The 13,490-nt window shown below is 48.7% G+C and overlaps 1 protein-coding gene across 5 annotated transcripts in view; it reads right to left on the bottom strand.

Annotated features, from left to right (window-relative positions):
• Positions 1–13,490, bottom strand: part of PTPRA (protein tyrosine phosphatase receptor type A) — a 129,786-nt gene that overhangs the window by 28,562 nt on the left and 87,734 nt on the right. For 2 of the 5 annotated variants that reach the window (XM_030016067.2, XM_030016082.2), the window contains 3 exons: positions 10,854–11,046; positions 1,108–1,186; positions 313–675 (listed from right to left, as the gene is read on the bottom strand). In XM_030016067.2, coding sequence (XP_029871927.1) covers positions 313–675; positions 1,108–1,180 — 436 coding nt within the window. In that variant the 5' untranslated portion in view covers positions 1,181–1,186; positions 10,854–11,046. The remainder of the gene's footprint in view (positions 1–312; positions 676–1,107; positions 1,187–10,853; positions 11,047–13,490) is intronic. The other 3 variants (XM_030016048.2, XM_030016057.2, XM_030016075.2) reach the window with 2 other exon arrangements.

A 13,490-nucleotide genomic window follows, 5' to 3' on the forward strand; every position in this document is an offset into this window, starting at 1 on the left:
CTGGAAGCTGTGCAGTACTAGCCCTGTTTCACACTCCGGAAACCACAAAAAGTGATGAAATTCATCTGTGACAAAAGTGGAACGAGATCCTAGGGTTTCTGGTGCCCCAGCATCTTGGCAAGAAGCCCAAACCTTTGGTAGGATAAATTTTTTCTGATCTTGTCAGTTCAGGGAGTTATATTGTTTCGTATCACCATGGAATTTGCCCCAGTGTCTTCTCATTCCCTTTTGTTCAGCAAAACAAAAGAAGAGCGAAGAAAAAAACCTGGAGGCAGGGTGGCCTGGAGAAGAAGAGGTGAAGGAGATGCCTACCATTGTGGGAAGCAGAAGAGGTCTCTTGTGTCGTCACCGTCGCACTGACATTCCTCTCCGTCGTCTCCGCTTCTGTGCTGGGGAGAGCGGTGCGTGGAGTAGATGGCGTCATGCTGGGTAGCAGGGAGGTGGCTGGGGGCACGGGCACAGTTGTCCGCAGGGTGGAGGAGTTGAAGCTGACAGTGGTAGTGTTGGGGGACATCCTGGTGGCTGTGGTTGTAGGTGGCTTTGACGCCACGGTAGAAACAGTCACTGGAGTGCTAACGTTGAGGCTGTTTGCGCTTGTCGTAGCCCCATCTTCAGGACCTGCTGTAGGAGCTTTGGTGGGGCTCCTGGGGGAGGTGGGCACTGTCGTGGGTGGCTCTGTGAGAGGAGAAAGCACAAGGGAACCTCCATGAGATACCTTTCTGCAACACTGGAAGGTTTAGATGCTGGAGATTTGTGTGACTGTAATTACAAGGACAAAACAGCCAAAAAATCCTGAGTCCAGGACAGGGAATGCCTTGCACAGCATGATGATGTACACCCTATAAAAGCTGGTAACTGGAATACATATTATGATATCAAGGAGGTACAAAGATTAGAGCCCCTGTGAGAGAGGATCAATATTTGCTAGAGGCAAAACCTGCTGGTCCCATTTATGAGCACCTGCAGCCCATCACCCTCTTTCTGACACTTCACACTACAGTCAAGTGGAGGGCAGAAGGGGTAAGTCACTGAGCACGTGAGCACTTACTCCTTTGATCCTAAAGATGACTTAGGGCCAAAAGAGCGGAGACAGCAAGCATAGTTTACCTGTCGTAACGTTGTTAGCACCTACGCTTATCAGGCCACTTCCGAGCAAAAGGAGAAAGAACCACAAATCCATGTTGACCTGGGGAAGAGAACAAAGAACAGTTATTTAAACCCTCATGCAACATCATCCCAAAATAATTCAAACTGGGGATGCCACTGTGCATCTTGTGTATGTAGAGCTGGAAAGGAGGAGTGAACGTGTGGCTGGAGTCCCTGCAGGCATGTGGATAGGAAGGATTTATTGATATGTTCATGCATTCCCAATGGGAGGGTGCATGGAGAGATGCCAGTCTGGTGGACCAGCGAAGGCGACCAGAGATGAAGCAGGGAATGAGCAAACTGTGGGAGACCATGAGAGAAACGAGCTATGAACCTGAGCACCAAAGATAAGTACCTGGTCTTAAAGGAAATTAATAATGTGTTCATGTAACGGTCTGCAAATGAGTGTACTTTGAGCAAACTGAAATACAATACATATGAAGTCCATGGCAAGGAGCCTGGATCCAAAATGGCCAGGAACTGGAGGCAGGGAAGATAGGAGAGGTCAGCTCCTCCTGCGGGCAGTGCCCAGCAGATCCCTGCCAGCTCGCTGAAGCCCCTGCCTGTTACTGGGTGCGGGCAGAACACAGGCACAAGGCCAGGCTCAGCTCCATTCAAACCCCATCAGATTCCCTGCACGTGCAGATGAAACAAATACCCATAAATATTAATCCAAGGTCATCTGCAAGTACAGGCTGCACATTCGTTGTACTGTACGTTTCTTCCCAGGAAATGTCCTGCAAAATTACAGGACGATGACATCAGTAAAGTTGTTTCCCCCAGGCTTTCTCCCCCAGCCCTTTTAAATACAAGGTTTTTATGGCGATATCTTTCCTCTGTAGACCTCAAAAAGCTCCTGAGAAATGGGTATCGTCACCTCCTCCCAAACAGATATGGATCCAGAGGCTCAGGCAAACGACAGTGAGATGTGAGACATCATCATCCTGGCCAGAAGAAAGCCCAAAGCTGCCAAGCCCCAGACCAGCACACAGCCCTGGGGCCTCACAAGGACGGGCCAGCATCTCACATCTGCTCCGAGCCCAGAGAGGGCTCGGAGACACCTCTGCTACATGCCATCGACCGGCAGCTGCTGTACAACTCTCTCCTGTTCTTCAGGTTATTGTCACACGTCCAGTTGCATCTTCAATATCTCCTGGGAGAAGGCTGCGAGATCTCGCTGCCAAGTCAACTCAACAGGCTGCCAAGAAAGGGTTTTATTCCTGATACGCGGTCTAAGCCTCCCCCTCTTAAATACATCTTGTGTTGTTTGTTCTTGTTCTATTTATTTAAATCTGCTTCAATCTAGACCCATCCCAAACTCCGGGCAAAAGGACAACACTGAAGTCATCAACATGCTGGAAACGATATCAGAAACACAAGATCCTCCCCACCCCACCCAGGAGTATCCTCACACCAGCACCACCCACTTACATGTTTTTCCTCCCCCCCGAAAGAAAACCTGGCAAAAGTCGAACTTACTCAGTGACCAAAAGGTCAGACAAACCCTGAACCAGAAGGAAACCAAGCTCCAGAGATAAGAGTTTTCCTTCGGCTCCCTCCACGGCCAGTCCTGGGGCAGGGCTTTCTTCAAGGGGTCCCACTGGTGCAAGCAGCCAAATTTCCAGAGGGTTTCATCACTGGTTAAAATATCTGTCTGGATGAATTTGAACTGATTCAGTCCTCCTGCCACTGGTAAGAGGAGGACTGGTCCTGGAATACCTCCCTGAAGCTCTGCTCCAGGCTGGGATGTCTGGAAAACCCATAACTGGTAGGTTTTCAATGGCATGCTCCACTCTTGGTGCTCGTTGAGGTCACTCAACAAGCAATTGCACTCCAGAGCTGAGTTGGTCCTAAGCCAAAGAGGTTTTCCACCCCTCCAGTGGGGAAAGGGAGCTCGTGTCCTCCCCGTGCTTAATTGCAACCGGGAAGCACACGAAGCTGCACCACCAGCAAGAATGAAAGCAACTTGCTGCAGGAGACAGATCCTTCTAGCATCCCACTGTGAAAACCCACAGAAATAGGGTGCTCTTCGTGATCGGACCCACACGCAAAGGCAGAAGGAACGTAAGCCCACGCTGAATCTCCAAACGAACTTAGCAGCAGCACTGAGATGCTCCTGAAACCTCACAGCGACTGATGAAGGTGCTAAGGTCTCACCATCACAACTGCTTCCCTTGCCGGGAACCCATCACTACCACAACAAGAAAACAGTAACAAGGTAAAGGAAAAGACCTGGCTCTTCTGCAAACACTACTAGGGAAAAAAGGGACTGTTCGCTGTGTTTTGATGAATATTTGTATAGAAACGCCATTTTTGTAGGTGGATGTGGCTCCTTTACTCTTCCCCTCACTCCATTTCTGAAAATGAGAGTTCCCATTCATTTGGGATCCTGTTCATTTGGGATTCCTGTTCATTTGGGGTCCTGTTCATTTGGGGTCCTGTTCATTTGGGATTCCCACAGCTATGCCAGTGCTAGCTCCCCAGTAGCAGTTTGACCCAAGAGCAGACAAACCAGTCGCTAACGGGGATGCTCCCTCTGCACTGGCATCCCACTGGCTCCTCACGCTGAGATCTTGCTCCTCAACACCTTGCCCATAATTAACCGACCATTGGAACACCATATAGATATCAATCTCTTCCAAGCCTTTCTTAATGGCTTCAGGGATCTTTTGAGCTGGCTGCTCCAGCTCTTGCAGCACACCTCAAATACCAGGGGGAATGACAATTTGTTCATGGTCACTCAGCAAAGGGGTGGCAGAGCTGGGACTGGACCCCAGAGGACCTGGTTCCTCTCCTGTCTGTGGCCCTGGGAGTCCTTTTGAGAAAGTTAAGGAAGGAAAGACCTATGGCTTAGCCCATACTGAACCCACACACACTCCCTAAGGCCAACAGCCAAATGTCCCGTTGGTCCCTGAAGCTCTTTTCTCCCATCCTCAACATATTTTCCCTTGGTATCAAAAGCAGGACATGGAGGGTGGGTGGAAAGAAGTAAAAGCTGTAAATCCCCTCTTCTTTCTGCCCTCCGTTACGGGAAAGTAACCCACATACAATAAAAGAGCTTGGTTTTATCTCCACAACCACGATTGCTATATGGACGAGAGCTACAGGTGATTCCTGGACCAGCCTTGGGTACCAGTTGCAAAACCCCTTTGGGATGGTGGGATGATCATAGAATCATAGAATCATTTAGGTTGGAAAAGACCCTTAAAAGCATCGAGTCCAAACATCAATGCAGGTCTCTCCTTTGCTGAGCCAGCAGCACAGCTCCGATGCCCTGGAATTACATCAGTGGGCAGGCAGCTGCCTGCCTTTAAAACCCCCTTGATATTACATTTAATAAGTTCATTGATCCTTGAGCGGATTGCATTAGGAGGAAAGGGTTGGCAAGGGGAGAGAATACTGAGTTTCCCCAAGCCTTGCCCCGTTTTCATGAAAAAAGCTGGATGCAGGCAGTCTGTGCAGATCCTGAGTTTTTATGGTTTTATTACTGTGAATGTCAAAAGAAACAGGACGCCGGGCAGCCCCCCAAGAGCATCACGGCTTGCTGTGCAGATCATTACACAAAAATCCCGGGAGCTGCTCCTGTGACCGGCAATCAGCTGCCAGCGCCGCTTTATCACCTTAAAACCGGATCCAGAGCAGAGAGCGGAGCAAAAGAGCCCTGCACAAGGGGAGGGCTGTGCCAGCCCAGCTCCCGGCTCCCAGCCCCTGCTATTAAACACTCCCTATTCCCAAATGCAGTATAAATAAGTGCCAGCGGTACGCCGTTACCCGCTTCTTAACATAAAAGGCCTCGAGAGTCCTACCCCAAAGCTGGAGAAACCCGAGTCTCCCTTCCCCCTCGGCTCCCTCCCTGCTGGTTTCGGAAACAGAGAGGAAATACTTGTAATGTTATCAACATAAACACAGCTCTTGGCCGGCTGCAACATCCTGCGAGCTCTGCAGAAAAACACCCTGACGTCACGGCGCCGGCTCTGCCGAGGAGAAAGAAGCCGGTTTCGGCACCGCTGCCCCGGCGGGTTGGGATGCTCAGCATCGCATCTTTGTTTTAAACCTTCCTTTTCAAAAATCAGGGTTAGAAACCTGAATAATCGCTACCGGTGTTTTCAGCAATATTATATAGATATATATTTTTATATATTTTATATATAGTGTATATGCACTGTGGTCTCCCATACACTGCTTGAGAGCTTCCTATAGGAAAGGCTGGGTTTTAGGCTGCAGGACGTATGTTTTAAAATAAGTGGATCTTGTCAAGACGATTGATGCTGGGGGGCGGGGAAGGAAATAATCTCTTTATAAAGTAATAAGTGGCTTAAAAATGGTCCTTGTGTGTGCTGCTGCTATAGGGGGATTTGGATGCAGGACCACCTCCCCGTGCTTCCAGAAAGCAGAGAATTAGTATTTAGTGCTGCAGAAACTGCCCAGATCCTATCCGGATACAGCCGTCCACAATCAAAGGCAGGATTTACCCCCACCTCTGACATATTCCTAATTCCTGGAAAATGAGGCAATCTTTTTCTATGTGCAAGGAGGAGACATGACCTGAATTCTACCCGGCTTTCTGGGACCCCAGAAACCGCTGCTGCTGTCAGTAGGATGCTAAAATGTAGTGGCTCAACCGAGACCACCCGACTGCCTTGTGCTGGCCCCAACCGCAGTGAAAAATAAAAAAAATTGTTCAGTTTTCTTTTTTTTTTTGGCAGGAAAGAGGGCAAAACTAGGAGCAAGGTTAGCATTTGCACCGGTTAGCTCTTTGAAGCAGCTCACAGTAGGACAAGAACAAGCATGAGCATAAAGAAAGGGGAAAAAGGTCTTTTTTTTTTTTTCTTTTCGGTGGCAGCAAGCCATCCGCATGGCTCAGCCACCCTGGAAAACAAACCTGCCATTCCCTCTCCCCCTCCCTACTCCTTTTAAATCCCGTTTGTGGTTTTGCAGCCTCTCACTGGAGCTGTGATCCGCAGCAGAGGAGAGCTGCCCACGGGCTCATGCGATGGCAGAACAATTGCGCCGGCACCGAGTTCCCCTTCCCCATAACCCCAAACCTCTCCCGTTGGATGAGATGCAAAGGATGTAAAAATAATGATCAGGATGAGCCCCGCTGCTGGGAGCTCCGCACCGAAAAGCAAAGCCTGGTCCCCTACGAGAAATCACCCGGGGGGCCAAATGTCTTGCGGGGGCTCCTTACACCATGCATTGATGTCTTCTCTTCGTTAACACCGTGCAACGAGCTGCTTCGGCTCCGAACCGCGCTGGGATGGCTAAGGGCTGCAGCGAGCTGGCCATCGCAGGGAGAGGAACCGTTGAGTTTAGGGAGGGAAAAGGGTTTTGTTGCACTAATACGCAGTGACTAATTCCTTGCATGTGTCTCCGAAGCTGAAACGAGGCCTTTGATGTGTCACTGAAGATTATTCCCCCACCCCACCCTCTGCTTTTCCACTCTTCAACAGAAAAGATGAATCACAGCAACCATTCACCCCTTCTGAAAATCCACTTCATTTTCTTTTTTTTTCTTTTTTTTTTTTAGCTTTTAAATAAACAGGCGGCCTCCACATGAGCGACAGCCGCTGTACTGAACGGCGCACGAGGAGGTGGCAAGCCTGCGGTAAGGGCCTGGGGTTTTGCTTTCTCCACCTGCCCAACCTTCAACAAATCGCTACTTTCCTGCACCTCGATATTCGCTCATGGCATGGTTTGGGTTGGAAGGGACCTTCAAAAATCACCTAGTCCAATCCCCCTGCCATGGGCAGGGACACCTTCCACTAGACCAGGTTGCTCAAAGCCCCATCCAACCTGGCCTTGAACACTTCCAGGGATGGGGCAGCCACAACTTCTCTGGGCAGCCTGGTCCAGTGTCGCACCAGTCTCATCAAAAAATACTTCTTCATTACGTTCAACCTCAACCTACCCTCTTGTAATTTAAAACCGTCGCCCCTTGTCCTGTCACTGCAGGCCCTGGTAAAAAGTCTCTCTCCGTCTTTCTTATAGGCTCCCTTTAAGTACTGAAAGGCTGCAATAAAGTCTTCTGGAGCCTTCTCTTCTCCAGGCTGAACAACCCCAAGTCTCTCAGCCTTTCTCCATAGAAGAGGTGTTCCAGCCCTCTGACCATTTTCGTGGCCCTCAGTCCAACAGGTGAACGCACAGTCCTCTTTCAAAGAGCAACATCATCATACGTGCATGGAGGGAACCCGACCCTGCTCCCACCTGGCTTTCAGGGCATCCAGAAATATCTAGCACTGTTAGGATGATGTTAAAAACTACTGGCCTGAACCAGGATCAGTCTTTCACATGGATGTAATCTTTAGTGAGATGTTAGTCTATCCCATGCTGATCACATGGGCTCTCATAGCACACATTGGCAGCAGCAAAGTGCATGAAACCATCGTGGGTGGATGTAGAGAGCATCAGGTGTTCACCAGCCAGAACTTGGAAGGAGGTTCCCCAAGCTCCCTTCCTACCTCTGCCACCAAAAACTGGAAATCCCTGTGCTTCAGCCTGACCTACCATAAAAAGGCTCCCAGACTGGCTTTTTTCACTCTGTAAGTGAAAGACGCAGGTTTAATTCATTCAGAAATATTTGCAAGGACCTTTGAGACCACAGTTAATTATAACTTACTGGGTCCAGTCCTGTTTAACATCTTCATTAATGATCTGGATGATGGGACAGAGCGCACCCTCAGCAAATTGGCTGATGACACCAAACTGGTGTCTGACTTAGAAGAGTGGCTGATACTCCAGAAGGTCGTGCTGCCATCCAGAGGGACCTCACCAGGCTGGAGAAATGGGCCAACAGGAACATCATGAAGTGCAACAGGGAGAAGTGCAAAGTCCTGCCCCTGGGGAGGAACAACCCCAGGCACCAGTATGTGCTGGGGGCCACCCAGCTGGAAAACAGCTTGGCAGGAAAGGCCCTGGGGGTCCTGGTGGACACCAAACTGAACGTGAGCCAGAAACGTGCCCTTGCCACAAAGACCACCAGTGGTATTTGCTTACCATGCAACGGCTGCATTAGACAAAATATTGCCAGCAGGTCGAGAGAGGTGATCCTTCCCCATCTACTCAGCACTGGCAAGGCCATACTTGGAGCACTGTGTCCAGCGCTGGGCTCCCCAGTACAAGAGAGATGTGGACATACTGGAGAGAGTCCAGCGAAGGCACTGGAGCATCTCTGCTGGGAGGAAAGGCTGAGAGAGCTGGGACTGTTCAGCCTGGAGAAGAGAAGACTCAGGGGGGGTCTCATCAATGTCTATAAATACCTGAAGGGAGGATGCAAAGAGGACAGAGCCAGGCTCTTCCCAGTGGTGCCCAGTGATGAGACAAGGGGCAATGGGCACACACTGAAACACAGGAGGGTCCCTCTGAACCTCAGAAAACAGATTCTGAGTGTGAGGGTGACCGAGCACTGGCACAGGCTGTCCAGGGAGGTTGTGGAGTCTCCATCCTTGGAGATATTAAAAATCTGTCTGGACACGGTTCTGGGCAACCAGCTCTAGAGGAGTAGGGAGGTTGGACCAGATGACTTCCAGAGGTCCCTTCCACCCTCAGTCACTCTGGGATTCTGTGATTCTGTAACTTATTGTCCTGCAAACTTTTCAGAAGGCAAACCTGCTGGGATTTAAGCTCATAATGGAGTAAGATAACATCCAGCACTGGAAGGAGAACCCTACAGTGTGCAGGATGTATTTTGGGATCCCACCAGTGCCCCTCCAGCTCTACGCTGGTGTCCAGTGAACAAGCACCAGTTACTGCACACCATGATGGCCCTTTGCCAGGTACGAGACAACCTTTACTGCCTCAGAGCCACTAAAGAAGAGTCAAAAGCTGCTCAGAGGAAATGAGCCCATTATAGCCTCTTCTAAAGGAGGTTGGAGCATCTCAAGACTGATAAGCAAGACTCCTAGAAGAGCCTTCAGACTAGGGAATTATTATCCCAGTTAGGAGACAGGAAAACTAAACTGATGAGGTTTTAAGCAAAAAAACAGAGACAAACACCAATGAATGTGGATGCTTAAGTAATCCAGACATGAAATAGTTCAGGCTCCTAAAGATATGCAGAAATGTTAACAGTGGGTATCTGTCCTCTGTAACTGCGGCACATCAGATCTTAGTTTTCTGTAGTGCCTTACTTTTAGGAAAGAAATCTCTCCCTCTATGTTTAAAAACAGGCAAATACTAACATAGAGCCTAGAGACTTGATGGTCTCATGCTAAAAATACAGAAGGAAAAGCCAGGAGATGTAGCCTTCATTCACGGCTATGCCAGGGACAGATCAGTGGCACGTCTAAGACCAAGGCACTCGATGATCTCCAGCCCTTGCCCATCGAGCTGCACAGACAGGTACTCCTGGCCACACTGCTGGCACAATGATCAGAGTCAATGAGCAGTCTGGAAGCTGCCCTGAGTGCCTCGGAGGGGAAGAGCTACAAATACATCCAATTATTTTCCTAGTAATAATTTTCCTAATAACTCTTATAATTAGGATGGGTTTAATGCGCCCTCAGCCACTCTTTTCTGCCGACACCGCGGCTGTCTGATTGTGGGAGCACGTGCCAGTCCCTCTTGCACCTCTCACCATGTGCAGAAAAAACCACAGGATGGGTTGGGGAATAAATTGTGGAGGGAGACAGAACAGGATGAGGACCTTCTTGGACCTGTAGCAATGGAGAACGACCAGCTGGAGAGGGTTTTCTAAAGGACACGGCATCAAGGAACATCAAGGCGGGACAGGTAAAAGACAAGAGAAGGTGAAGTTCTAAAAAAAAGGAGAGCAGTGAGCTAAGCCCAAGGGAGCTGTCAGGTCAGGGAGGATGAAGATGAAGGACCGACTCTGAGCCTTGACCAGGAGGAAGGTGCTGGGGATGGAGGGTTTCACTGCAGGCCAGGCTGGTAAGGGATGGTGGGGTGGAAGGAGCTGCGTTGCAAAGGGGAGAGGGAGGTGAGACTTCCTTCTGGGGTAATTAAAACATATCTGCTGAAGCAACACCCCAAGAGCTTGTAAAAAACCCTGGCTAGCATGAGACCAAAAACCATGGCCTCCTGGTGTGCTTCCCCCCGCAGGATGGGCATCGCAGCTGCAATGTGGTGCTGGGAAGCGGAGAGTGACTGCCCGAAAGGCTCGAGTGAAGCTGGTTCATCTCACTATTCAAAATAATGAATTAATAAATAAATAAAAAATCCCCAAACGTCAAGTCATACAGGAATATATTTCTCTAAATATTCCATTTTAGGGTGGCCCCTTCTTTGTCCCAGGCATCATTTGTAACATGTACAAAGAAAACATGAGTGCAGTTCACATACCAGCTACAAAAAGGACCGGTTGCTTTTGATTGAGGAGTCAGGATGAAGCATGGCCATTATTTAGCATAACAACATCCCTACCTAGCAAGATGCCTTTCAGAGAATGAGCGAATGGTACATGGGGAGGAGAAACAAGGTTTAAAAAAAACAAAAACAAACCCACACTAAAAATAAAGCCCAGCTTTTGGGCTCAGCCCTTTCTGCAGGACCGAGATGAAGTCCCAGCTCCAAGCAGAGACCGAGCCGGGGAGCCGGAGCATTCGGGTGGCGAGTGTTCAGAGCATCCTACTTAAAACAAAGGTGTCAGAGGGGATCATTCGCATGACAGCCTTAAAATCTCATTACAGAGGCTAAGCTCCAATTAAAACGCATGCGTTCGGTCATGCAGCTTAATCGCTGGTTGTGCTTACCCTGAAATCCGCCCGGGACACCTGTAGGGTGCGGGGAGCAGCCAGCCCGTCCCACGGAGCAGCCCCTGGGCTAAGAAAGTGCCGTGGATCCGTAAAATCACCAATTTACCTGCGGTAATTCTGCACCGCTGCTCAGTTCAGCCCTGTTGCCACAGTAACACTTCTGGTGAAGCCGAGATCACTGATTATGAAACTAGAAAAAAAATCAGAGGCTGCTAATTAGGATATACTCCAGTTCTCAAAAAGCTCCATATTAATGACATTACAATTGCGAGCGCAGGGAAAATAGATGCCAGAAAGCATCGCTTCGGTCAGCATCGGCAGCCGCCACCAGCCGTTTTTTGGGTCTTTTTATATATGGGTCTTAAAATTCAGCTTGCAAATTCCCTGTAAATTCAGCTTGTTTTCCTTTTCTTTGAACAAACGTGCAAGACTCGGTGGAACAGTCTTTACTCTTTACATATATTTGCATGTATTAGACTAGAAAAAAAGGGTCAAGGACGATGTACAAACGGCGATAGCCACAGCGGGGCCAGGGATCCATCCCCTGCATCTCGCATTAACTGTGTTTCTGTCACAGTTTGCCAGAGAAAGAAACCAAAAGCCCAATTTTACCAGTGGCTGCAAGGGTCTATAAACAAGGTTTGCAAATGAGGGGAACTGGAGTTTAAAGCGTTTTCCTCTCTGACTTTTATTTGAGTGCCAAAAGCATTTTGAGGCATGTCTTCTGCTGAAGGCATCAAGCTGAAAAGTCTGACTGGGAGCAGTTGTGCTGCCAGACACAAGTGTTTTTCAACACAATCTACAAATAAGATACTGGAGTGTATTTCCAGGTGAAAGGAAAATGGCCTGACAGGTATTTCTGGAGCTGCAAACATAGAGTGATGGTGCTTTAAAAAATCAGCTCATCAAAACGCCTTAATTTTTCCATTCTCATCGGATGATGAATCTACCAAGAGGATGAAATGGTGCTAAACAAGCGGTCCTAAGGACCAAAACTGACTTAATAGCTTATAATATTCATTAATGCAATGGCAGATTCTGCATTCCTCCATCATCCAGGGCTGCCGCATGATGCATAGCCCGGCTGCTTGACTTCAGCCAGCTCCACTGACGGGGACCAGGAGCCACAACCTCCGAAGGGGATGCAGAAGCTGAAAAACAAATTGCTGGTGAAAGCTGTGCCCTGAGCTCAGGCACAGCCTTGATTTTGTCCTGGGGAAGGGCAGGAGTCAAGAGGTGCCAACATCTTCCAGTCCAACACCATTGGGCTGTGATGCCCTGACCCAGACACGCAGCAGAGCTTCTGGGCTGTGACTTTATACCCCTCCGTGTCAGCACACAGGATTTCAGAAGCTTGAGCTAAAACTTTTGGTCCAACAAAGAGAGAGAGAGAAGAGCTCTCCCCTGCAAGCAGCAAGGAAGCTTTAGGCAAGTAAATGTAAAAGTCCTAAGTGGGAAACACAGAATCATCAGTTGGGGGTGACCTAGAGACTTCAGCTATCACCTAGCTGACAGCAAGGATGCCGTTTTTATGAGCATCTTTTGCCCAGCCGAAGGCCATCACGAAAGCAAGCTGCAGCTTATTTGTAAAGCAATGCAAACGGCTGCTGAAGCTCTCATCCAGGTTGCAGGTGAAATTTGGATCAAAATGCAACACTGCGAGCTCTGACGCTGTTGCTGGAGATATTAAAAGCTGGAGCAATTGTAGATCATATGTGACCCACCAGAAAATAAGAAGAGAAACAATCGCGCTCTGGCCATCCCAATTTATAGAAAGTATCCCAATACCTACTTCTTAAATTAGGAGAAATAACTGGAGAAAAAATACTATATATATATATAATAAGCCTCTGAATGCTGCAGGGCTGTGCTCTCCCTGTAGCACAGGCAACGGGCACTTCACATCCACAGCAAGAGCTGACAGCACCCGCCAGCAAAGGACAGCCTAAAACAATTGAGGGGCTTTCCAGAAGGCAATGCTACCCCAACTGCTGGATGGAGCTCCTACCAATTACCCTCCCACAGCCTAATTACACCTCATCAACTCCTGGTTCAAGTAGTACAGGGGACTAGCGCTGGCAATTAAGCTGACGACTCAGGTAAGGGCTCTTCCCCAGGCTGCCCCAGGATCGATGCTGCAATGCTGTCGACAACCCTTTCCCTATGAAGGGTGAAAAGCAAAGTGCTGCACTTGGAGAAGAATCAGGGAACCACTTTCCCCCCACCACTTTGAGGCAGGAAAATAAGTGAGATATTAATTTTTTTCTTTAGCAGCATCACCTAAAGCCTTGAAAGCACAGGCCCCCTGCTCACGATGGCATGAACCCGTCTCTTCTCCCACTCACCAGTAATACTGGGGATATGTTAGGTGTAGTGTTAATTATGTATAAATGTGATTTATTAGCTGGAAAGAATGCAAAGGGCTGATCTCATATGCTAAGACATCCATTGACCACTACGTAAGAGCAACTGGCCAAGAATGAGGGCATCCCAGTCCCAAGCAGACGGGGATTGCCATGTTACAAATAACAAATTAATAAAACCTGTGGGATTCAGCTGCCATCAATGGTTTAGTTGGAGGCAATATTTCTAACCTTTTAATAGGCTTATTTACAGGAATTAGTCCTTTAATGC

Source organism: Aquila chrysaetos, chromosome 1 (genome assembly GCF_900496995.4).
Source record: "Aquila chrysaetos chrysaetos chromosome 1, bAquChr1.4, whole genome shotgun sequence".
In the NCBI taxonomy this organism is placed as follows: Eukaryota; Metazoa; Chordata; class Aves; order Accipitriformes; family Accipitridae; genus Aquila; species Aquila chrysaetos.